The sequence below is a fragment of the Phalangium opilio genome, unplaced genomic scaffold (genome assembly GCF_054372755.1).
Source record: "Phalangium opilio isolate 3A_F unplaced genomic scaffold, DU_Popi_V2 ptg000022l_1, whole genome shotgun sequence".
Classification (NCBI taxonomy): Eukaryota; Metazoa; Arthropoda; class Arachnida; order Opiliones; family Phalangiidae; genus Phalangium; species Phalangium opilio.
Genome location: NW_028324154.1, coordinates 1,938,871 through 1,962,017, shown reverse-complemented (window position 1 = coordinate 1,962,017; position 23,147 = coordinate 1,938,871). Strand labels below are relative to the sequence as shown.

At 36.7% G+C, this 23,147-nt stretch overlaps 2 protein-coding genes and 1 long non-coding RNA gene across 3 annotated transcripts; all 3 read right to left on the bottom strand.

The window, feature by feature from the left end:
• Positions 1 to 2,452: 2,452 nt before the first annotated feature.
• On the bottom strand, positions 2,453 to 3,416 carry LOC149694753 (uncharacterized). Its single transcript, XR_016382486.1, has 3 exons — positions 3,368 to 3,416; positions 3,153 to 3,301; positions 2,453 to 2,585 (listed from the first exon to the last, which is right to left on the bottom strand). It is a non-coding gene; the product is annotated as an uncharacterized LOC149694753 (long non-coding RNA).
• A 9,822-nt stretch (positions 3,417 to 13,238) lies between these two features.
• LOC149694752 (uncharacterized protein F54H12.2-like) lies at positions 13,239 to 14,351 on the bottom strand. Its single transcript, XM_089867466.1, has one exon. The coding sequence runs from the start codon at positions 14,349 to 14,351 to the stop codon at positions 13,239 to 13,241; it is 1,113 nt and encodes a 370-aa protein (XP_089723592.1).
• Positions 14,352 to 18,666: 4,315 nt separating this feature from the next.
• On the bottom strand, positions 18,667 to 22,336 carry LOC149694751 (uncharacterized). The gene is made up of 6 exons (XM_089867465.1): positions 21,612 to 22,336; positions 21,128 to 21,362; positions 20,831 to 21,037; positions 19,554 to 20,686; positions 19,175 to 19,478; positions 18,667 to 18,684 (listed from the first exon to the last, which is right to left on the bottom strand). The coding sequence occupies exons 1-6, from the start codon at positions 22,334 to 22,336 to the stop codon at positions 18,667 to 18,669; spliced, it is 2,622 nt and encodes an 873-aa protein (XP_089723591.1).
• Between the last annotated feature and the right edge of the window lie 811 nt (positions 22,337 to 23,147).

Below are 23,147 nucleotides of genomic sequence, written 5' to 3'. Positions count from 1 at the left end.
TGTGTTGGTCTAAACATTAGGGTAGTTTTCAACGTCAGAAGTTGTAGGTTTTTTTACAGACGGCTTAAATGTGTGTACCTTAACGTGCTTCATGGCGTACGCGCGCAAGTTTGCTTAAACGTTGATGGTGCCCATTTTGAACAATTTTTGTAGAACAATGTAATTGGGTTTCATTCGAATTATTGTAAAAGTAATTGGGTTCGATTCGAATTATTGTAAAATTAATGGGTTCGATTCAAATTATTGTAAAATTAATGGGGTTCGATTCGAATTATTGTAAAATTAATGGGTTCGATTCGAATTATTAGAGAGGGTGCAGCCAGTATGGAGTAATTCAAGATGGCGGCCACTCAAGGGGGAGGAGTCGGGTTTTCCCGATCTCCTCTCTTTACCTGTCAATATTTGATTGATTGATTGTATATGCTTATAACAAAAGATGGTTTTGTAGGAATAAAGACCATAATATAAAGTAAAAGAGTTATTTTATTTTCTTTAAAAGTATAGGTTCTAATATTAAAGATATTTTTTCAATTTTCCTTTTAAAATGCATTTGATTTATTCTAAAATAATTCCTTCTATCTTCGTAAGGAAGAAGATAAATTTTAATATTATTTTTAAATCTTACGTAAGTCATTAAGCCTTTCTTTGATATACTAGGCGTTAAGTTGTTTTCTAAAGTAGAGTTCCAAAACTAATCTTTCGAGATCTTTAGTTTTGACTTTAACGGTATGATAAGTTTCTTCCGTGATTTCTTGAGGTTTTTCAGGCGTTTTTTCTTCAGTCTTGACTTTTATATTTTTGGTGTACGTTTCTGTTTCATCAATGGTAAAGGGTATGTTTTTAGTAGGCCCACCTCGGGTAAAATTACACTTAGGGAAATGTTTTAAATGTTCTTCGTAAGGATTATCGGTCGGTTTCCAGGCTAGCAAAATCCCATTACATTAGAAACATTGTACTAGATCATCGGTATGTAACGCATAAAACCCCGCTCTGCTTAAAGCTTTTTTATAGTTTTCATCTTGAGGCCAGGAGTAAAAAGAGTGATATCTTTGCAGCTCGGAGTTCATGATGCTGAATGAATATGATGATAGGATTATCTGAGTTATATCCCCCTAAATTTACTATCCCCCTTTTTTTACTTCCCCCTCTTCCTTAATATACGAAATAAAAGAAAGCAGTATTAAAAAAAGGTGACACATTTATTTTTTAAAAATACAAAAGAGATTACAAAGAGTATTTGTTAACAAAAGGATTAAGTTAATCTTCACGGGCGCGCTTCAACATGTTTGTAACAATGACGTCATTTTTCAAGCAATCTCGTCCAAACTGTCGCATGAATGATTTGTGGCTCTTTCTTTTTGTTCTTTTTATTATATACATAATACAATATAGTCCGCATGTCGAACTTGACAAGTTTTGAAGTCTTCTTTTGTTAAAGGACCATTTTCTTGAATTTCTTTTAACAAATTCTTTAATCGAGGGGAGAAAGTTCCCTAAAGCCAGTGAGTCAAAATAATAACCCCTTTTGTTTCCATCAAAGTAACAGCATACCCAGTGGGACCCGTCTTTATAGTGATTGTCTAAATTTATTATAATAGATGAAGGAAACTTGTCAATTTTTTCGGGTAATAAATCACTTGGGTAAACACCTAGGAAATGTGGTGTGAATCGTAGAAAGCGTGTTATCTGATCGGCGTTCATTATTTGTTTAACAAACGATTGACACGTTTCTATTTTTATATATTTGTAACAAAGCCTGGAATTCGTCTAATACGATACAACTAAGAGTAGTGGTCGTGCGTTTTTCAAAACCCAATTCTAATCTTAATTGTCCTTGTTTCGTGGGACTCCAATGATCTGAATGACTCGCGTAACCCTCAGGTGTTAAGTCTAAACAGTAAATGGCGTAACCCGAGGCAAAGTCGTCCATAGAGATATTGTTCCCCTTGTCATTGTAGTGGCAATTTGACCATCCTTCAAGTCGGCTAGGAATTTCAAGATCCGATAGTTTTAAATTGCAAACTGTTCCAAGTTTCTAATCCTGTAATATTTTACCCCGTTAAGTCCCTAATTTTAACTGTAAATATATCTCAATGTAGAAACCTCCTGAACCGAAAAATATTACGCTGCTGTTAAGAACAATATAAAGCTTATTAAGGATTTTCGATTAAAGTTCAAGGCTACGACCAAGAAAGGTGTGAAAGGACGGAGTTCAATACTTTTTCCTTTCGTAAAAAGGACGGTAACCCCTTTCGTATTCTTTACAATGGTATGTAAGTTTGCTGTAATACATTCGGTGTACGTAGGATTAGAGATAAAGATCATAATATAAAGTAATAAGACAAGAATGATTTTGGTCTGTTCTATTGTAATAGTTTTAGTTAGCGAAGTATTTGGAGGCCAGTGGCTACTTGCATATAGTGCATTTCTGCTTCTTATTGCTTATTATAGATTTTTTACATACAATCCAAATTTATATGATTCTCAGTTGTCGAATTTAAGTAGAAAGCAAAAACTTCCGTAATATTTCCCATTCATCTGTCACTTCCTCCTTTCATATCTCTATGGGCTTATAGATGTAGGCCCTAATTTAAAGTAAAAGAGCTTTTCATGAATAAAGATTATAATATAAAGTAAATTTACTCCTCTTTTTCATTTTTCTATAAAAGCAAAAGATCTAATTTTGAAATGAAATTGATATAATATAAACTTATTTCTCCAATCTGCGTAACTACGGTATAAGTTTATATACTATTATCAAGTAACAATACAAGTCAGTTTCACTAAAGAATATCTGAGCCCAGATTGTCACATCTATGTCATAGTGGGGGGAGGGAGAAGTTAGTATACTACCGTCACGACTGTATTATCTATGCAGTTAGCCCTTTAAGCAGAGTTAACTTCTTAATACAAAGGTAATTAAAATTGCGTTGTATAAAATTTATTTTGGAGTATAGGCCATACTTTACCATTCTTTATGACTCTCATGATAAGTAGTACTTGATTTATTCTAAATTAACTTCTTCTATCTTCAAAAGAAAGTTCATATTAACTTTCATTAAATTTAGTGTAAGGCATTAAGCTATTTTTTAATTTAAAATGCTAAGTCAAATATTTTTGAGATGTGTGGTTTTGAAATTAAAAGTAATTACCAATTCAATTGATCATTTTCCTATATCCCTTTGTTTTTTCTTCGTTGACATCGAAAGGTTTGTTTGCTGGTTCAGCGTATTTTCCATGGAAATCAATGCTGAATTGTATGTTTATCGTTCGGCAAGCGGCTCTTATAGAGTTTCCCATGCTGGAAACGTTGCTTTATATGATAGACCTTATACATTGTCAGGTAGAGAATAAAACCTTGCATTACTTAAAGATCTTAGATCAGTGGCTTCTCTCTCGCTCGCAGTCCATGGTACTGAGAAAGGTACTGAAGCTATTATAGTATCTACCCGTTATACGAAGGTATTTACTACCCCTTCCCCCCGCAAACCAATTTTTTGAGATGTTTACCCCCAATAAACCCTCCCCCATCTGTGACGTATGCATTAGCTTTGAAAATATTCTTATTTTAATTAAAGAGGACCATTATAAAAAATGTACATTATACAAACTAACAATTACGAAAACCGTTCTCCTTTATGATCTATTATTATGTATGCCAATAAGAAATCCATATTTAAATGCAATAAACTTAACTTTAATTTTTAAAATTTTACACTATTAGCATAAAATTTATACTGTCCTCGTTCTGGTATACGAAATCAGCGTATAAAAGGCTCTTTTCCAATGCGCACGGACGATGACGGGCTAACGTGTTTCTTTGGTGGTCATAGAGACAGGTGACACGTGTCTCACCTTCTATATCCCTGGCCTTTGGACAATCCACGTCATTCAAATTTATGACTTCTTTATTTAAAATATTAAAAAGAAAGAAACATTTTTGATTACCCTTGCAATATATACGGTCTGCGAACCGGGTACCTAACATGAGACAGCGACAAAAATTGTGATAAGGCGTTTCTCCTCGTCCAAATGAGATTCCGTGTAAATTTCTGATGAAGTAGCTATTGAGTCGTTGTGTAGACGAAGGTAGCGTAGATTGACTATAAGGCGGTAAAAATGTCCATGACACTATTCCTGGAAGTTTAGTAACAGTAGCACAACTTAGTTCTTTAACTATCAGATTGCCTGCGAGGTTGCATTTTTCGTCCTTCCCGTGTAGATACTCAAAGTCAACTACTACAGATTTCATGTTATCTAGAAGATAGTTTCCTAAATGATGATTCTCCAAATGGTTGGAGTGCGGTTTATATACTTTTCAAAGTCCTTTCACTCAGTATATTAGCTATAGAATAAAAATCACATGACGGAGGGGGGTGGCATGCTGAAACACGTATGACAATAGCTCTTAAGAGGTCCAATCGTTGCCCCTAAATTGACAGTCGGTATAACAAAAGAACTGTGTTTTCGACAGAAGATTAAAAATGCAGAGACAACAATCTCTTTTTAATGTCAGGCGGTCAAACATTCTCCACAGAAGGTATATTGACAGATGTCTTAAAAAGGGATGTAAAGGTAAATAATGAGCCCTTGGCTAAATTTATTAGACAGATAATTATAGTATTCTTGAAAATATGTACCCTTAAAGCATTAACGTCTAAAGTACCAAGAATGCGTACGAGATCTTAGATAAATCTTCAAACGTTTCTTTGTGATATTGTGCATACTAGTTTTTAGCTAACGTTTCAAAAACTTTAACATAAGAATACGCCTACAGTCAAACCATTCAGCAGTGAGAAAAAATAGGCATTTCAACGTTTCTTATTGTATTGTGTATTTTATTACAATTATGTATACTAGATTTAGCTAAGGTTTCAAAAACTGACATAAAAATACGCCTACAATCAAACCATACAATTCAACAAAAGGATTAATTATAACAAACGAGTTGATGCGTCATTCCATTAGTGGGTTTTACGACAGTAAACTTTGGTCTCTGAAGATGCATTGTTAAGAAAAAATTTCTTAAATCAATCAAATATTGACAGGTCTATTGAAGGAATATTAGGAGTAATAGATAATTCTTCAATCAAATATTGACTGTCTATTTTTTTTAAAAAGGGGTGTAAGCCGGGGGCAGGTATGTATTGGATAAACAAGATAATTATATAGTTGTTCAATCTAGCTATCCATAGGTCACTGGGTAGAGGTAAAGCTACCTAAAATGAGGGACTAAAGGGTGAAGAAGCCTTGGGAGATATAATCAGGGGGGAGGGAGGGGGATATTTAGGATAAAGAAGTTAATTACAGTCGTTAAATGTATCTAACCATAGATCAATCGGTAGTACGGTAGAATCACAACACCGTAAGTATAACAAAAGAAGAAAATATAATAGACAAATCACAAAAGCCGCTGATTTGTGTATTCGGTTAGTCTTGTGATTAATAAAAAAATCGTCAGTTTTCGGAATACTATGTAATATAATAAGGAACATATAGTTATTTATAAAATGAATTTCAGTTATTATAAAATACAAAAATATTTTTAATCTTTTTTTTTAAATTTTAATTTAAATTTTTAGTATTTTAATATTTTTTTTCTTAATTTAATTTTAAACTTTTTTTAAAAAATTTTTTAACAAAATACTTTTCGAACATTTCTGTGGAGATTTTTGACAATTTTTAAGTATTTTCGTGAGGAAAACATGGTGCGCAAGGTCAAGTGTGTTATCCCTCCCTCCGAAGAGGAAGGGATAACCGACTTCAACTTGATGTATAGGCCATGGTAAACTATGGCCCATACTCCAAAATAAATTTTATACAACGCAATTTTAATTACCTTTGTATTAAGAAGTTAACTCTGCTTAAAGGGCTAACTGCATAGATAATACAGTCGTGACGGGAGTATACTAACTTCTCCCTCCCCCCCTCCACTATGACATAGATGTGACAATCTAGGCTCAGATATTCTTTAGTGAAACTGACTTGTATTGTTACTTGATAATAGTATATAAATTTATACCGTAGTTACGCAGATTGGAGAAATTAGTTTATATTATATCAATTTCATTTTATAATTAGATCTTTTGCTTTTATAGCAAAATAAAATAGAGGAGTTAATTTATTTTATATTATAATCTTTATTCATGAAAAGCTCTTTTACTTTAAATTAGGGCCTACATCTATAAGCCCACAGAGATATGAAAGGAGGAAGGGACAGATGAATGGGAAATATTACGGAAGTTTTTGCTTTCTACTTAAATTCGTCAACTGAGAATCATATAAATTTGGATTGTATGTAAAAAAAATCTATAATAAGCAATAAGAACCAGAAATGCACTATATGCAAGTAGCCACTGGCCTCCAAATACTTCGCTAACTTACCCTATTACAATAGAACAGACCAAAACATAGTCTTCATTCTTCTCTTATTTACTTTATATTATGATCTTTATGTCTAATCCTACGTACACCGAATGTATTACAGCAAACTTACATACCATTGTAAAAAATATGAAAGGGGGTTACCTTCCCTTTTACGAAAGGAAAAAGTATTGAACTCCCTCCTTTCACACCTGCCGTAAGTATAACTAGCAAATTTAATTACTCGCAAAACTTAATGCCGTAAGTAAAATTTTAAAAAAAATATTCAGATTTTTATCTTCTTTACGAAGATTGAAGAAATTATTATATAATAAATCAAACACTTAATCAAATGGCTTTTACTTAAATTCGTCAACTGAGAATCATATAAATTTGGATTGTATGTAAAAAATCTATAATAAGCAATAAGAACTAGAAATGCACTATATGCAAGTAGCCACTGGCCTCCAAATACTTCGCTAACTAACCCTATTACTATAGAACAGACCAAAACATAGTCTTCATTCTTGTCTTATTTACTTTATATTATGATCTTTATCTCTAATCCTACGTAAACCGAATGTATTACAGCAAACTTACATACCATTGTATAGAATACGAAAGGGGTTACCTTCCTTTTTACGAAAGGAAAAATTATTGAACTCCGTCCTTTCACACCTTTCTTGGTCGTAGCCTTGAACATTGAACGAAAATCCTTAATAAGCTTGATATTGTTCTTAACAGCAGCGTAATATTTTTCGGTTCCGGAGGTTTCTACATTGAGATTGATTTACAGTTAAAATTCGGGACTTAACGGGGTAAAATATTACAGGATTAGAAACTTGGAACAGTTTGCAATTTAAAATTATCGGATCATCAAATTCCTAGCCGACTTGAAGGATGGTCAAAGTGCCACTACAATGACAAGGGGAACAATATCTCTATGGACGACTTTGCCTCGGGTTACGCCATTTACTATTTAGACTTAACACCTGACGGCTACGCGAGTCATTCAGATCATTGGAGTCCCACGAAACAAGGACAATTAAGATTAGAATTGGGCTTTGAAAAACCCACGGCCAATACGCTTATTTGTATCGTATTAGCCGAATTCCAGGCTTTGTTACAAATAGATAAAAATAGAAACGTGTCAATCGTTTGTTAAACAAATAATGGACGCCGATCAGATAACACGATTTCTACGATTCACGCCACATTTCCTAGGTGATTTATTACCCGAAAAAATTGACTGGGTATCCGTTTACTTTGATGGAAACAGAAGGGGTTATTACTTTGACTCCTTGGCTTTAGGGAACTTTCTCCCCTCGATTAAAGAATTTGTTAAAAGAAATTCAAGAAAATGGTCCTTAAACAAAAGAAGACTTCAAAACTTGTCAAGTTCGACATGCGGACTATATTGTATTATGTATATAATACAAAGAACAAAAAGAAAGAGCCACAAATCATTCATGCGACAGTTTGGACGAGATTGCTTGAAAAATGACGTCATTGTTACAAACATGTTGAAGCGCGCCCGTAAAGATTAACTTAATCCTTTTGTTAACAAATACTCTTTGTAGTCTCTTTTGTATTTTTAAAAAATAAATGTGTCATCTTTTTTTTAATACTGTTTTCTTTTATTTCATATATTAAGGAATTTCAGGGGGAAGGTAAAAAAGGGGGTAGTAAATTTAGGGGGATATAACTCAGATATTCCTATCATCATATTCATTCAGCATCATGAACTCCGAGCTGCAAAGATGTAGAGAAATTTAGTATAAAATAACGAGAGAGAAAAAACAGAAAATCGCATTCCAACATCAAGATGGATCCTGAATCACTTCGCTGGAATTTAGATGAATTAGCTGTAAATAGGCCTTGCCCCTTAACTGGGATCTTACTAGCCTGGAAACCGACCGATAATCCTTACGAAGAACATTTAAAACATTTCCCTAAGTGTAATTTTATCCGAGGTGGGCCTACTAAAAACATACCCTTTACCATTGATGAAACAGAGACGTACACCAAAAATATAAAAGTCAAGACTGAAGAAAAAAACGTCTGAAAAACCTCAAGAAAACACGGAAGAAACTTATCATACCTTTAAAGTCAAAACTAAAGATCTCGAAAGGTTAGTTTTGGAACTCTACGTTAGAAAACAACTTAACGCGTTGTATATTAAAGAAAGGCTTAATGACTTACGTAAGATTTAAAAATAATATTAAAATTTATCTTCTTCCTTACGAAGATAGAAGGAATTATTTTAGAATAAATCAAATACATTTTAAAATGAAAATTGAAAAAATATCTTTAATATTAGAACCTATACTTTTAAAGAAAATAAATAGTTTTTTACTTTATATTATGGTCTTTATTCCTACAAAACCATCTTTTGTTATAAGCCTATACAATCAATCAATCAAATACTGACAGGTAAAAAGAGGAGAACAGGAAAACCCGGTTCCTCCCCGAGAACGGGAAAACCCGGTTCCTCCCCGAGAACGGGAAAACCCGCCCCCTCGACCTTGAGTGGCCGCCATCTTGGATCGGTATAATGGCTGCACACTCTCTGAAGTTATTCATGGGTAAATAGTCCTTCATAACGGTACCTATTGTAAACAATGAAAATAAGATTATAAGAACATTTTAGCTTATTAATAATCCATTAATTACCGTATAAATTATTTAGGTCGAGATATACGATGTAGTTACTAGGCTTGGATGGATCGTAGTTCGGCAAATCCTTGTTATTAGCCTCGGCAAAACGGTTGGAAATTAGACTCACACCGCCACGTATACCCCTTTCTTAACGTGGAAATTTGTAAATATCATAAATGAAAACATATTCAAATAAATTACCAATGAATAGATGCATATCCGGGTCTAAGAGCAAATCCAACTTTATATCCGTCATCAGCAGCTCAGCCTGCCAAGCTAAGCCAGATCCGGTATTCGAGTGAACGGGGTCTAATCGATAGAAATCGAAACACATTGTCCTGAATTCTTCGAATAAACATGGTAATTGTAATGTTTCAATTTGGACATATGTGTCATGTAGATCACCTGAAAATTATAAATATTAAAATATCATCTTCGCTTAACAGACAAAAATTACCTAAAGTCTTAATTCCAAATTTCTTCCAGACTTCACGCGCATGCTGGTAGCTTGTCTCAGAGATAGGTTCATCAGTTAATGTATTATAGAAGGCCTCTCTTGACGGTAGTTCAGTTTCCTCAAATCGTTCAATAGAATCCATATAATCATATGGAAAAGACAACTTCTTGAGAGCTAAATTTACTTGCTCGGGGTTATATGACGCGCTAAGGATCTTGAATTTATTAATTCCACCGGTAGCTAAATTTTGAGCTAGGGTGTCCAACAAAGCCCCCATAAATCGCATCGAACCTAGGAATTGTAATCTCCCAAAACCCAAAACTGATATAGGTCTCGGTATTGTTAGGGATGACCGTTATTTTCTCCTCACGTAAAAGACGTCCATTAACTTGGCCCTCCAGGTGCTCAAATCACCACCAAACATACATAAGTTTATGTCACAGTGAAAATTGTTCAAACGCTATAAAAATTTGCAAAAGAGAAATAATTGCTATAAAATGCCCGCCTAACGAGATAAGCAGCCTCTTTGAACTGCTGCCAGAAATGTTTTCAACGCAGAAAAAAAACTTGCTAAGTTTGTAAAATGGAGAGAACGATTTCCAAGACCTTTTCAAGCATAGGCATAATATTTGTAGAGTCAACTAACTTGATTATGAAGGTTCCTATTCGCAAACGCCACTGAATATAGGGGGCGCTACGGAATTTTAAAATGGCGGACGTGAGAAGGATAGCGCTTGTCGATGTATAGACACTTTAGCCAGTAAAGATTAACTTAATCCTTTTGTTAACAAATACTCTTTGTAGTCTCTTTTGTATTTTTAAAAAATAAATGTGTCATCTTTTTTTTAATACTGTTTTCTTTTATTTCATATATTAAGGAATTTCAGGGGGAAGGTAAAAAAGGGGGTAGTAAATTTAGGGGGATATAACTCAGATATTCCTATCATCATATTCATTCAGCATCATGAACTCCGAGCTGCAAAGATGTAGAGAAATTTAGTATAAAATAACGAGAGAGAAAAAACAGAATATCGCATTCGAACATCAAGATGGATCCTGAATCACTTCGCAGGAATTTAGATGAATTAGCTGTAAATAGGCCTTGCCCCTTAACTGGGATCTTACTAGCCTGGAAACCGACCGATAATCCTTACGAAGAACATTTAAAACATTTCCCTAAGTGTAATTTTACCCGAGGTGGGCCTACTAAAAACATACCCTTTACCATTGATGAAACAGAGACGTACACCAAAAATATAAAAGTCAAGACTGAAGAAAAAAACGTCTGAAAAACCTCAAGAAAACACGGAAGAAACTTATCATACCTTTAAAGTCAAAACTAAAGATCTCGAAAGGTTAGTTTTGGAACTCTACGTTAGAAAACAACTTAACGCGTTGTATATTAAAGAAAGGCTTAATGACTTACGTAAGATTTAAAAATAATATTAAAATTTATCTTCTTCCTTACGAAGATAGAAGGAATTATTTTAGAATAAATCAAATACATTTTAAAATGAAAATTGAAAAAATATCTTTAATATTAGAACCTATACTTTTAAAGATAATAAATAGTTTTTTACTTTATATTATGGTCTTTATTCCTACAAAACCATCTTTTGTTATAAGCCTATACAATCAATCAATCAAATACTGACAGGTAAAAAGAGGAGAACAGGAAAACCCGGTTCCTCCCCGAGAACGGGAAAACCCGCCCCCTCGACCTTGAGTGGCCGCCATCTTGGATCGGTATAATGGCTGCACACTCTCTAACTTCAATTGGATTGATGAGGACAGCGATATTTTAGCTCATAGCAAGACGCGCGATCTTCTGTCTTATACCGAGAAGACCATTCTGAACACGCCAGACGATTCACCCCACGGATTCATTCTCGAGGTGGATTTGGAATACCCCAAGGAATTACACCGTTCCCATAATTGCTATCCGCTAGCACCGGAGACGAGGGAAATAACCACCGATGAGTTTTCCTCATACTATAAATCATTGATGGAAAAGAATGGTCTTCCCCTGAAAGACACTCTACCTAAACTCGTACCTAGTCTGGATAACAAATGCAACTACGTCATACACTATAGGAATCTAAAATATTACCTTTCGAAGGGTCTAAAATTAACCAGAGTACATAAAATATTATGGTTTAACCAAGGCCTTTCATAATGAATTGGTCGGAATCCAGATGGTTAAGAAAACTTTAACCCTAAATCGACCCATCTACACTGGCTTCTCAATATTAGGTCTTTCCAAATTATTTCTATATCGATTTCACTACGATTTTAATAGAGAGAAATACGGAGATAAGGCCATTCTTCAATTTACTGATACTGGTTTGTTTATTTATCTTAAATCTCCCCCCTCCTACCCCCACTAACTTTATCTTCATTTCATAGATAGCTTAATGTACGACATAAAGACCTTATACGCTGACATTAAGGAGCAAGCAGATCGGTTTGATTTCTCCGGTTATCCGAAATCGCACCCTCTTTTCAGCGATGTGAATAAGAAGGTCCTGGGCAAGATGAAAGATGAGATGGATGGAGTGATAATAAAGGGTAATATTTCCGAAAAATTTTTTTTCTTAATCATGTTTACACCTCTGCCCTTATTAGAATTTGTAGGGTTAAGACCTAAGCTTTATTCTATTCTATCCTAAAACGGTGAAAAGAAAACCGCAAAGGGAATCTGTCGCCGCGTCGTCAAACGATCAATTCATCATGCTGATTATCGGAAATGTTTATTTGGTGAAGAAGAAACGACGTGCAGTATGAAAAGGATTGTGAGCACTAAACACAATCTGCGTACAGTTCGCCAAACCAAAAAGGCGTTATCCGCTTGTGATGACAAAAAATATATCCTCCCAGGAGGAGTGCGCACCCTGGCATATGGGCATTTCTTTATCGAAAAATTTAACCAAAAATGTAAAGAATTAAATATAAAACCGTGATAAACTTGAAATTATAATTCTATTGAAAATTTTTTATACATAAATTATGTTATCATATTATCGCTGGCGTTTTTATCCGTAGAAAACCTAGATATAGTGAATGTAATATAGGCGTGCTCTGGAGTCAGAAGATGACCACGAAATTTGAAAATAAACTTTATTTTGAAAAATTGCTTAAATATGTTTACACTTTAGATATGATTCATACTCCTTTTCAGTCTTATTATATACACTTTAGATATGATTCATACTCCTTTTCAGTCTTATTATATACACTTTAGATATGATTCATACTCCTTTTCAGTCTTATTATATACACTTTAGATATGATTCATACTCCTTTTCAGTCTTATTATATGATTATTGAAGCGCTTCGCGATCTTCAGATCATTTTGTCGCTGCCTCCGGGAAAACCCATCCAAAAAGCTTTTCGTACTTTTCTTCGTACTTCTATGTATAATATACAAGGCACTGTATTGACCGCTAACTTTACTATCTAGACTTTGTAGCTGTCTCCCCCCCATATGACCATTTCTTACCATGTTCCAATAAAAATAATCTTACACTGGGTATAAAATATGGTGGTAAGCCGTAGCTATCAAAATAGTAACCGACACGTAGAGTGTCTATATAGATGGAAACCCAGTGCGACCTCCTTCTATTGTGCTGGTCAAAGTTTATGATGAGAGACATGGGATATTGGGAAACCTTATGAGGTAGCCTATCCGAAGCAAAAACGCCCAAAAAACTCGGGGTTTTTGATAGGGCGTAATTTAAATCTACTGTGTTTGTTGCTGACATTAATAATCGATAATCACGTTTCTATTTTTATCAACTTGAATTAAGCTATGAAACTCGGCGTAAACGATGCGAACAACAGCTTCGGGTAAGGCGGTCGCAAAACCTAGATCCAATCGTAATTGACCTTGTTTACCAATATTCCAGAAGATGGAATAACTAGCCGAAATATCAGGGGTTAAATCGAAGGCATATAAGGTGTACCCGTTAACGTACTCGAAAGGGGATATATCGTTACCGTCGTCCTTATAATGAATATTACACCCTGAAAACAAGGTGTGGTACTCTCTCATAAACAATTTTTTAGTAAAATTCGGTGTTAAGGCTTTAGAAGGTATCTGATCGTTATCCACATACAAAGCTAAATGATTAAAATTGTAATTTTTAAAGTTAAAGGGGTTATGGGTGTAGCTACCCTTGAACGCCTTGTAGGAAACTAGACCGATTATGACGCGAGTAGGGAGGGCACCTAGATATATATTGTCGAAACTCTGACTCTGCGTGTACGCTGACAAAGATTTCGTTTTTATCTCGGTACGCGAAAAGTTATACTGGGCGGCACCTCTACCAACAGCAGCTTCATGCGCCAATAATATTTTAGGTGCCAGTTTAACCTTGCGTACATTTATCCCATCTTCTTTAAGCAATATTTTACAACCCTTGAGGGTCGCGGTCTCTTTAAACATCAGCACAAATTCGTCTTTGTTTCTCGAGAAGCTCATTTTAACATCCACAGCATTCACCAGATATTCGGGTATATTATACACATCGCTAAATACGGGACAGTAAAATTCGGTATCCACAGATTTTTCGACGGCTTTCATTCTGACAAGAAAACCGCTGCCGGTTAGATCATCCATCTTACCCGCCTCGTCTTTAGCCCAACCAGCGCTAGACAAATGCGTGTTTTTAGCGGCTAGTCCATAGTTTAGAAGGGATTCGATGTAAGCGCGAAACGAGTAGTTGTTTGCCGCCGGCGTTACGAGGGTGGAACCAAAATAGATTTCACAATTTCGCCATAAGGAGTGAGCCGCGTTATTTACGAGAGCCACCACAGCGTCGTCCGGTAGAATCCCGCCGTCATCTTTGGTCACACTTAACCGGGTGTAATGCATTGTGTGGGCTAAATCCATGTAATAATCCCCGTTTCCGGGGATGTGGTATTCGACGGTAGAGCTGTCATTGAGCGCGGATAGAGGTTTTTACCAGGTCCATTGTCCGTGTTCTATACTTGTCTGGATAGGTGTTGAAGCAAAAATATCGAGTTCACTCTTCAGGGCTTGAGCGGAGAGCATTTTTATCGCGAGAAAATGTCGCGTGGTTTCTTCTTTGCTCCCTTGAGAGTAACTGAGAGTCTTTTCAGCTTGAGCCTCTTTATAACGCCCGACCCTTTCTGAGGGTTGATGATATCAAAGAGAATATACCAAGAGGAGCAGAAACTTTGTAAATAGGGACCGACTTTTAATTTGGAGAAACTAGTTCCGGTTGCTCACGTGACCGTGTTGTCTGCTTAAAAACTACCTTTTGTACGTCAACGGTCTACCCAGAGATCAACCCTTTGCCTCCAGCAAAATTAAGCAGCCGACATAGTTTAACCAATAAAAGGCGTCGCTGTTTAGCCAATCAAAAAAAAACCGGATCTAGTATCTCCAAAACCGTGGCCGGGCTTTCCAAAAGCCTTATGAAAAGCTAAACTTTCTGCTCCTCTTGGTATATTCTCTTTGATGATATTGTCCATAGTCTCGTTAAATCGACGCTTGGCAGCCGATTTTATATTCTTTCCTTCGGCTACATCGCCTAATATTTTATACCCCGTCGTAGCGGCTTTAACACCAGATATTTAGCGCCTTTAGCTAATTATAAAAAAACGTCTTGGTTTGGACCAAGGCCGAAAAAACAAACGATATGTCTGAGGTTTATCAATTGACTGAAGTTTCAGATATTGCAATTTCTTTTTAAATTATTTTTATTCCTTTAATCCTTAATCAATATTTGATTCAATCAACTGATTTTTACTGTTAATCGATCTATTCCCTCTAAATTAATTTAAAAAATTACATATCTACGCTTTTTCAAGAATAATTCCATTTTCCGAAAACATTTTATCATGAAATTAATTATTTTAAAGGGAGTACGTGTTGGGTGATGAATATTGAATATAAGTGTCTAAAAAGAGCAAGCGATATTTGATATAACTCGAAAGGAAAATGTAAATATATAATAGTGGATGCATATATTGGGGACACGAATTTATACATTTAACTTCGAATATCGAAATGTTACATTTTTTTGTCGCGACTATGAAGGACAGGTTGCACTGTAGTTTCCCTCTCCGAAGTTCAAAGCTTCTTGACCATAACTCAATCTAGATTTGGAACGTCATCACGCCTAACTACATTGTTGGCGCTACTTGTACACCGGTTACGTATTACGCGTTATCATTTTATCAGGCGTAGGACCATTTCGGAAAACACAGGGGCGAGGCGACCATTGGGGTATTCTTCCTTGCACCAAGGGCCATCGCCAGAAGGTGCCAAAATTCACTACAGGCGGGAGGCTAGTCAACTCGCAATGCCTATAGCGGTGCTTCTAGGCGAGAGGGAGAAGACCCCAATGGCGGCATCGCCCCCTGTGTTTTAGTTTCTCCTTATGTAATTTCTGTATAATCGGTCCTTGGCACAAGTGGTAAGGAATGATGTGTTCAAGCATTTTATTTCCGCTGAGAAGTATTTCTTTTTATGTAATCTTTACCCTTTCCTTTGGCTATATTTATACCGATATCATATTTTTCCAGTGCATAAAAGCCTTGATAAAAGGAGAGCTACCTATTAAAAGAAACCACACAGGACCAAGGTTGTTGCTTTGTCTTAAGTAGACGACATTAGTTTATAAATTAAATTCTTTATCATAATTTCTTGAACATCAGTCTTCTCAGCAACTTACAACAGATTTAAAATTTTTTGGTGCAAACTTGAAAAATTGTCAAGCCAGAAAGAATTAAAACTGTGTCCGTCAAGGTGCTTAGAAGTTAGTGAGCATCGCCACGAAATCCCTTCAAAATAATTAATTTCATGGAATAATGTTTTCGGAAAATGGAATTATTCTTGAAAAAGCGTAGATATGTAATTTTTTAAATTAATTTAGAGGGAATAGATCGATTAACAGTAAAAATCAGTTGATTGAATCAAATATTGATTAAGGATTAAAGGAATAAAAATAATTTAAAAAGAAATTGCAATATCTGAAACTTCAGTCAATTGATAAACCTCAGACATATCGTTTGTTTTTTCGGCCTTGGTCCAAACCAAGACGTTTTTTTATAATATCTGTCCCTTCAGTCTTATTGTAATTAAAATTTGAATAATTTCATGTTTTTTGTACTGACGTACGTTTGGGGTTGATCTATTTCTAATAGCTTAAAGAAGTACTTAAGTATCGTTAATTATATGAACTCATATCCAATAACATAGTTTTCGATAAGTATATAATGTTGTACTTTATATATGAAGTTAGTGTAAAAATGACAGTATTTGAAATGTAGAATAAAATTTTTTATTTGTTGTGTACACTCTATACATATATCAATGAGAATTTTTGAGAAAGGCATCATGAGTAGAAGAGCTTGAAGACGATGTCTATGATACTTTTAACGGTGCTAAATCAGCCTCAAGAGAGAGGGAAAGGAGATTGAAGCGGTCAGAGGGAAAGAGCCTAAAGAGGATTGTCTAGGCGCGTGCTTGGAAGATTATGGCCATAGTATCTTTTTAACGGAAGTAAGTATGGCCTTAGATAAGTGTGATCCACGTTGCATCGCTGGCAAAGCAAAAATACCCCCCCCCCCCAATTCACCCGTATACTAGAGGATATTTCAGTAAGAGAAAATCGATTGGATCAGGGATGGCGAGAGATCACAAGTGATATGGCTTAATTATGAGCTAGATCCCTTTGTTTTGTTTGGCAGCATTATATAATTTAATGTTCCTAGATTTAATTGGCGCTGGTGATTTTGCGAACTATGTTAATGATAAATTGAAATTAAAACGGAAAATTTACATTTTGGAATCGGAATATTCCTAAGCGTTCTTCGTTCGTGGGGAATATTTAGCAATAGCAATAGAAGGCAGGGAATTAGTTTCTTGGGGGTTTGTATATAACTTCTAAATAACTATAACTATTTCCTATATCTTGGAGGAATTTCAAAATTGCTGGAATTTAACTCGCAATAGTGAAGTTATAACACTTGATTTTGATTAGTTTTGTTGAACTCAGAAACCATGAAATTATAATAAAGTTCCTACTTAATATTTGAATGGAGTATTTGCTAGATAATTTATATTTTCCTTTATATCTCCGTCATTTTTCAACAATTGCTTTCTAGTTTTTTCCCTACAATTTCTTCCTAGTTTTTTCCCTACAATTTCTTCCTAGTTTTTTCCCTACAATTTCTTCCTAGTTTTTGCCCTACAATTTCTTCCTAGTTTTTTCCCTACAATTTCTTCCTAGTTTTTTCCCTACAATTTCTTCCTAGTTTTTTCCCCACAATTTCTCCCAAGTTTTTCCCCTACAATTTCATTATATTCTCGGTAACATTCGACACCAATATCTGCGTATATTTCAAGGGCAAATTTCCTATGTTTCCTTAATTTACCACTTTTTATTGATCACTCTGAACAACGCCAGTTTTGCTGGGTTCTCTTTAAAAAAGAGAGACTTTCTCTAGAAGGATGATTGAGACGTCAGTCAAGTTACTGACGAATCTGTCTCGCTTGGTGATTGTTGTGTCACTAACCTCGTACCAGCTGTTATCTTTTCGAATAAAGTTTAGATAGTGACCTTGGTTTAAAGAAGAACCTTTATGAATGATCACGCCCCTAGTTTTGTAAACGCTGTGGTTTAAAACCACTTTCTGATTTTCGAATCCGGATATTTTGGTTAAAATCTTAATTGGGTGACCATTTACTACAGTATCTCTTGGAAACCACAGAAATACGTACTTACCGGCTGAAATCAATACATCACGTTCATCAATTTCTCTGCGTTTACAAGTCCCGCATGCCATCATTGTTGGTCTCATCCTTTCGACTAGTAGTTTCCAATCAATTTTAGCGAGGTTTGGCAAAGGAAGAGTGAAGATGCAGCTTTGGATAATGTTTCCAGAACTTTTTTCCACGTGACAGCTGGGGCATTTGGTAACGTTTTGCGACTTTGTCCATAATAGTTCCCGCAGAGCGTTAGAGTCAGAAGTTTCCATTTCTTCGCAAAGTCTTGGCAAGAGAACCCATAAGAATTCACTAGCATCTTGCTGTTCGTTGTGGGTAAAAGGCATGCCAACAGCCGTTCGCAAAATGAAACCATCGTCGCAGGAGCTCGTATTGGAATTTTCAACATGCTCAATAGTGTTACGGAGGCAAGTCAAAATAGGCTTATCGCTCAATGATCCTTTGTGCCCTTTAATAATGTTCCTTAATTCCGGAATCAGTAACAGCAATTGCAAAACGCTATTTGCGTAGCACGTTACTCCATCTCCATTTTCAAATCCTTTCAAGGGAAAAATGTCTACACTCTGAAGACCTAGTCTAATCTTTTTATTTGGTCTTTCTTTTGCCGTTTCATCAGATCGTTCTCCTTCACCTTCTAAAATACTCTTCGACGTTGGCCTTTTTGTACCTCTCTTTCCTTCCGACCCGACTATTTCAATAAGTGGAAGATCAGGTCTGTGTTTTTGACGCAGCCTGTTATACTCCGCAATGGCTCGTCCATCTGCCGTAATTTTATTTGGGTCTAATTGCAAGAGATGGAGACCGGCCAAGGAAGTCACTCGCGATAAAGCGACGTATGCCATGCCAGTTCCAAATAAATTTGATCCCAAATCCATAATTGCGCATTTTAAACTCATTCCCTGGCTTTTGTGTATAGTAATGGCGTATGCCAAGATTACCGGAAATTGCGTTCGTTTGACGTATAAATTGGTCATTAGCAAGAACTTGACGCTCATTTTCTCGACTAAAAAGTCGGGCTTATTGTTCTCGTCGCTTGGTTCCCGATCTACTCTGATACGGATACCAGTGATGTTCCCACTGTCGTTCTTTTGGAATCCCGTTATAATGGCCATGGTGCCGTTAATAACACCTTCTTCGAAATTGATGTTTCTCCAAACCATTACTCGAGCTCCAACGCAGAGATACAGCTTGCTCTCTAGACCTCCAGTTTTTGACGGCTCATTGTCTAACATTTTCAGTCTCCTGACAATGTTTTTGGTAATTTTTTTGTCGTAATCAACGAGTTTGTCTTCGCATTCAACGCATTCAACTTTCTGCCGGCTTTCTTCGAGCATTTTTATGTTGAATTTATCGCACATGGCCAATTTCGGCATCAAACAGATTGGATGAAATCCTTCTTTAACCAGCTTAACGTAAAGATTCATAGCCACCTCAATTTTGTTCCCTCCCGGAACTAGTCTACTTTCTAAGGTTGAAACGTCATCTTTTGTAACAGTTCCGACTCTAATTCGGTTAAGTATTTCGCCATAAACTCGGTCGTCGGCTTGTCGTACGTTTTGCGTTAGTTCATCGTATTGGAAATACTTCCAAAGATCGGTGCCTCCAATGCTATTAAATCTTAGTCTCGCTTCCTGGGAAGTGACTTTTAAAAACGCGGGATTACCCTGTACAGGCGGCAATTGGAAGAAATCTCCAAAAACAAGAACGGAAACGACACCGCCGAAAGGCTTGTTCATTTCCCAAAATTCATTTAGCCTCAAATGAACGTAAGTTAGTAGTACCGAAGACACCATTGAAATCTCATCGACAATCAAGAGTTTCAAATTTCCCAGAGTTTGTTTCATAATGGAAATGTTTTCGGAATTGAGGGAATGGTATTCCGCGGTACGCCCATGTTCTACTGGCAACATAAGTAATCTGTGCAACGTAACGCCGTTGATATTTAGGGCTGCCAAGCCCGTGGGAGCGGCTATCGCGACGCTACCGGCATTTTTAAAGTGACGTCTAACGGCGTTGGCGATAGTAGCAATAAGAAAGGACTTTCCAGTGCCGCCCGGACCAGATACAAAGTGGCAGAAATTCTCAATTTTCCCTCCCTCTTGAGTGAAGTGATCCATGACTTTGTCATAAACCCTTTTTTGATCATTGTTGAGTAACGCAACTTGGTCTAGTGCCGTGGCCTCGAAATCAATTTCCATAGCGGCTTCGACATCATGCATCGCATTTTCTGTTTCAACGACGATTTCTTTCCCTTGAAGGGCATTTTCATCGTCATAGCTTTCTGCATCCGAAATCGCGGCAATCTCTTTAGCTTTTTCGGAGGCTTTGCGCTTCTTCAGAACTTCTTTGGATACCGAGAATTTCTCGTGGTATTCTCTCATGGGTTTTAGCGTTGATAATGAGCTTTTGAAAGCTTCAGCGAAGGTTGCAAATTCGCCCAATAATTCAGTCTCGTTTCGCCAAGGTTTGAACAGAATTAGAAGAGCGTGGCAGTACTTTTCTGGTTCCTCTATTGGGTCGTGAACGTAATGTTCTATTATGTAGGGCTTAATCCTCTTTCTCATCAAACCGAGATTATTTTTCAACTCGATTACATTTTCAGATTTTTTCGCTGCCTCCGAGTACTTGACGTAATCGTAAAACCGGCCGAACTCGCGCAAGCTTAAATCTTCCAAGCTATCGGGTCTGTTGGGATACTTATCGTCCACAAACCCTTTTTGGCAAATGTCTTCGCTTTCAGGATCAATTTCCCTCAAGCGCGCAAGATCCGTGTAACATTTCAAAATTTTGGATCGGTTTTCCTTCACGTTAGTGTTAATAAATTTGGTGCTGTCAGACTTTTGAAACAATTTCTGACCCAACATCATGTCCAAGGCTTCGTAAATACCGACCGATTTATTTGTGAAAGATTTCAGTCCATAAGCGAACAGTCTTTTAGACAAACTTTCGTGTGCCAACTCTGCGAAACACTGATCCATTTCAGCCCGATCTCCCTTTGTCACGTACGACGTCACGTATATCGCCACTTGTTCCGAGGAATCAGCGACAAACTGCAAATCCATATTGGCTTTCAACGCCAAAAGTAATGCCGGATTGTAGTCATTGATAAAAACTTCGCCCTCATTTCTGGGCAAATCATACAGCCGTTTTTGGCTTCGTTTCATTTTCCGATGACGCGTAACTGATTCAACAGAGTTCAATGTCGCAACGTTTGTTACGGTTCGAGGAAAACCGTAACGACACACTTTGAGCTCCTTATTTCCTCTCTTAACCTTTCGGTAGCAACTGCTGCAACATTTATGTGTTTGAATTTTTTTTACTAGCCGGTAAAGTTCTGGGCTTTCAGCAGCTTTTGGGATTGAACAAGTGACATACTTTTGGACGTACTCCAAAATAGCTATTGCCGAACAGGAACCAATGACGGGAGCTTCCTCAGCCCACAACAAGCAATGATAATGGGCTAAGCCGCGAGATTGGTACTCGACGCGTACAAAATGATGCGCTATCGGTCCGAGAACCGGATTTTCTTTACATAGCACAAAGTTGTTTAGGAGCGATTTCACTTTGTTGTGAAAATGTAAACTGACGCTAAGAGGATCTAAATTTAATAGTTCAGCCACCGACATAGATTCGATCCCTGGCACGTCAGCATTCACTCGCCGTAGGTGGTCGTGAAGTTCAATGTCATCGTATTCGGCCGGATTGAAAGTTAAAAGCCAAGTAGGGGGGCCATACTCCCTAATCATGGCCAAAACACATTTGAGAACTTTGTACCAATAATCCTTGGTACCTCGAATGTGGCCCATGAAAGACGCTAAATTACTCTCGAGCTCCGAATCTCGAGAATCAACTTGATTCACGAAATTATTGACCGATACGTTCATGGGTTTTTTCACGCGCAGAACGTAATTCAAACTACTGTTAATGGACTTAATTTCGGCCTCTTGGTATAAATGGAACATGAACGCATAATCTCGTCTAAACATTGGATTCGCGTTCAAAAGACGAGAAAGTCGGTATTCAGTTTCCGTCATTTTCCCAAACGGTCTTTCGTCGTGCTTGCCATAGCGAGCCATTGGGAACAAGTGCACGAATGACATGTATTCTAGATTTTTGTCCCAATTACTGATAGGCTCGGCTTCGACACGCTTCATTTGGTAAGAACCCAACACATCTTTTGACGACTGAACATTCACTGGGTGAATTGTATAGTGACTTCATCTTTTGAGAGTTTTCGCAACAGTGCCTCCGGCTGAGTTAAAATTTTATAACGGTCGTCTGGCGAAAGATTAGATTCGATCACACCATCATTGATAAGATCGATATCGATTTGGTGCGGTTCCGCTTGCGGATTTTTTGCAACTGTAGTGAAGCCGATTGTATTGACCTCGTCGAGGTTGTTTAACAGCGCCAGCGGATCCGTTTTCGCCAATAATTCATCGGGAGTTAATGAATTTTCGTGTTCAATAGTTCCGTTAATCTCTTCGGTGCCATAAATATAATCCTCATTGATCTGAGTAATATCAATGTCTTTGTACAGGGGATTAATTGTTTTCAGTTTAGCGACGGCCTTTTTCAAAGCATCAAGGCGAACAATTTTTTGCCAAATCTTTTTGTCACTAGTGGGCAAACCATTAACCAAGACGTGCAATTCGTGATCTTTAGGCAGTGCTGCCGGTATCATATCCAAATTTTTTTGGACTGGAATTGGCATATATATGATTCTACCTTTCAAAGCTTTCACCGCGCCAAACTGCATGTTGGAATTAGTTTTAGTACCTAACCGGACCACAGTGTGAAATGCTTTCACAAGCTGAATTAAGGCCTTTTCAAAACATGTTCAAACTCGTGACTTCGGTCGGAGGGACGTCAACCCCCAAGCCGTTGAGGAAACATCTAATTGGAACCTTT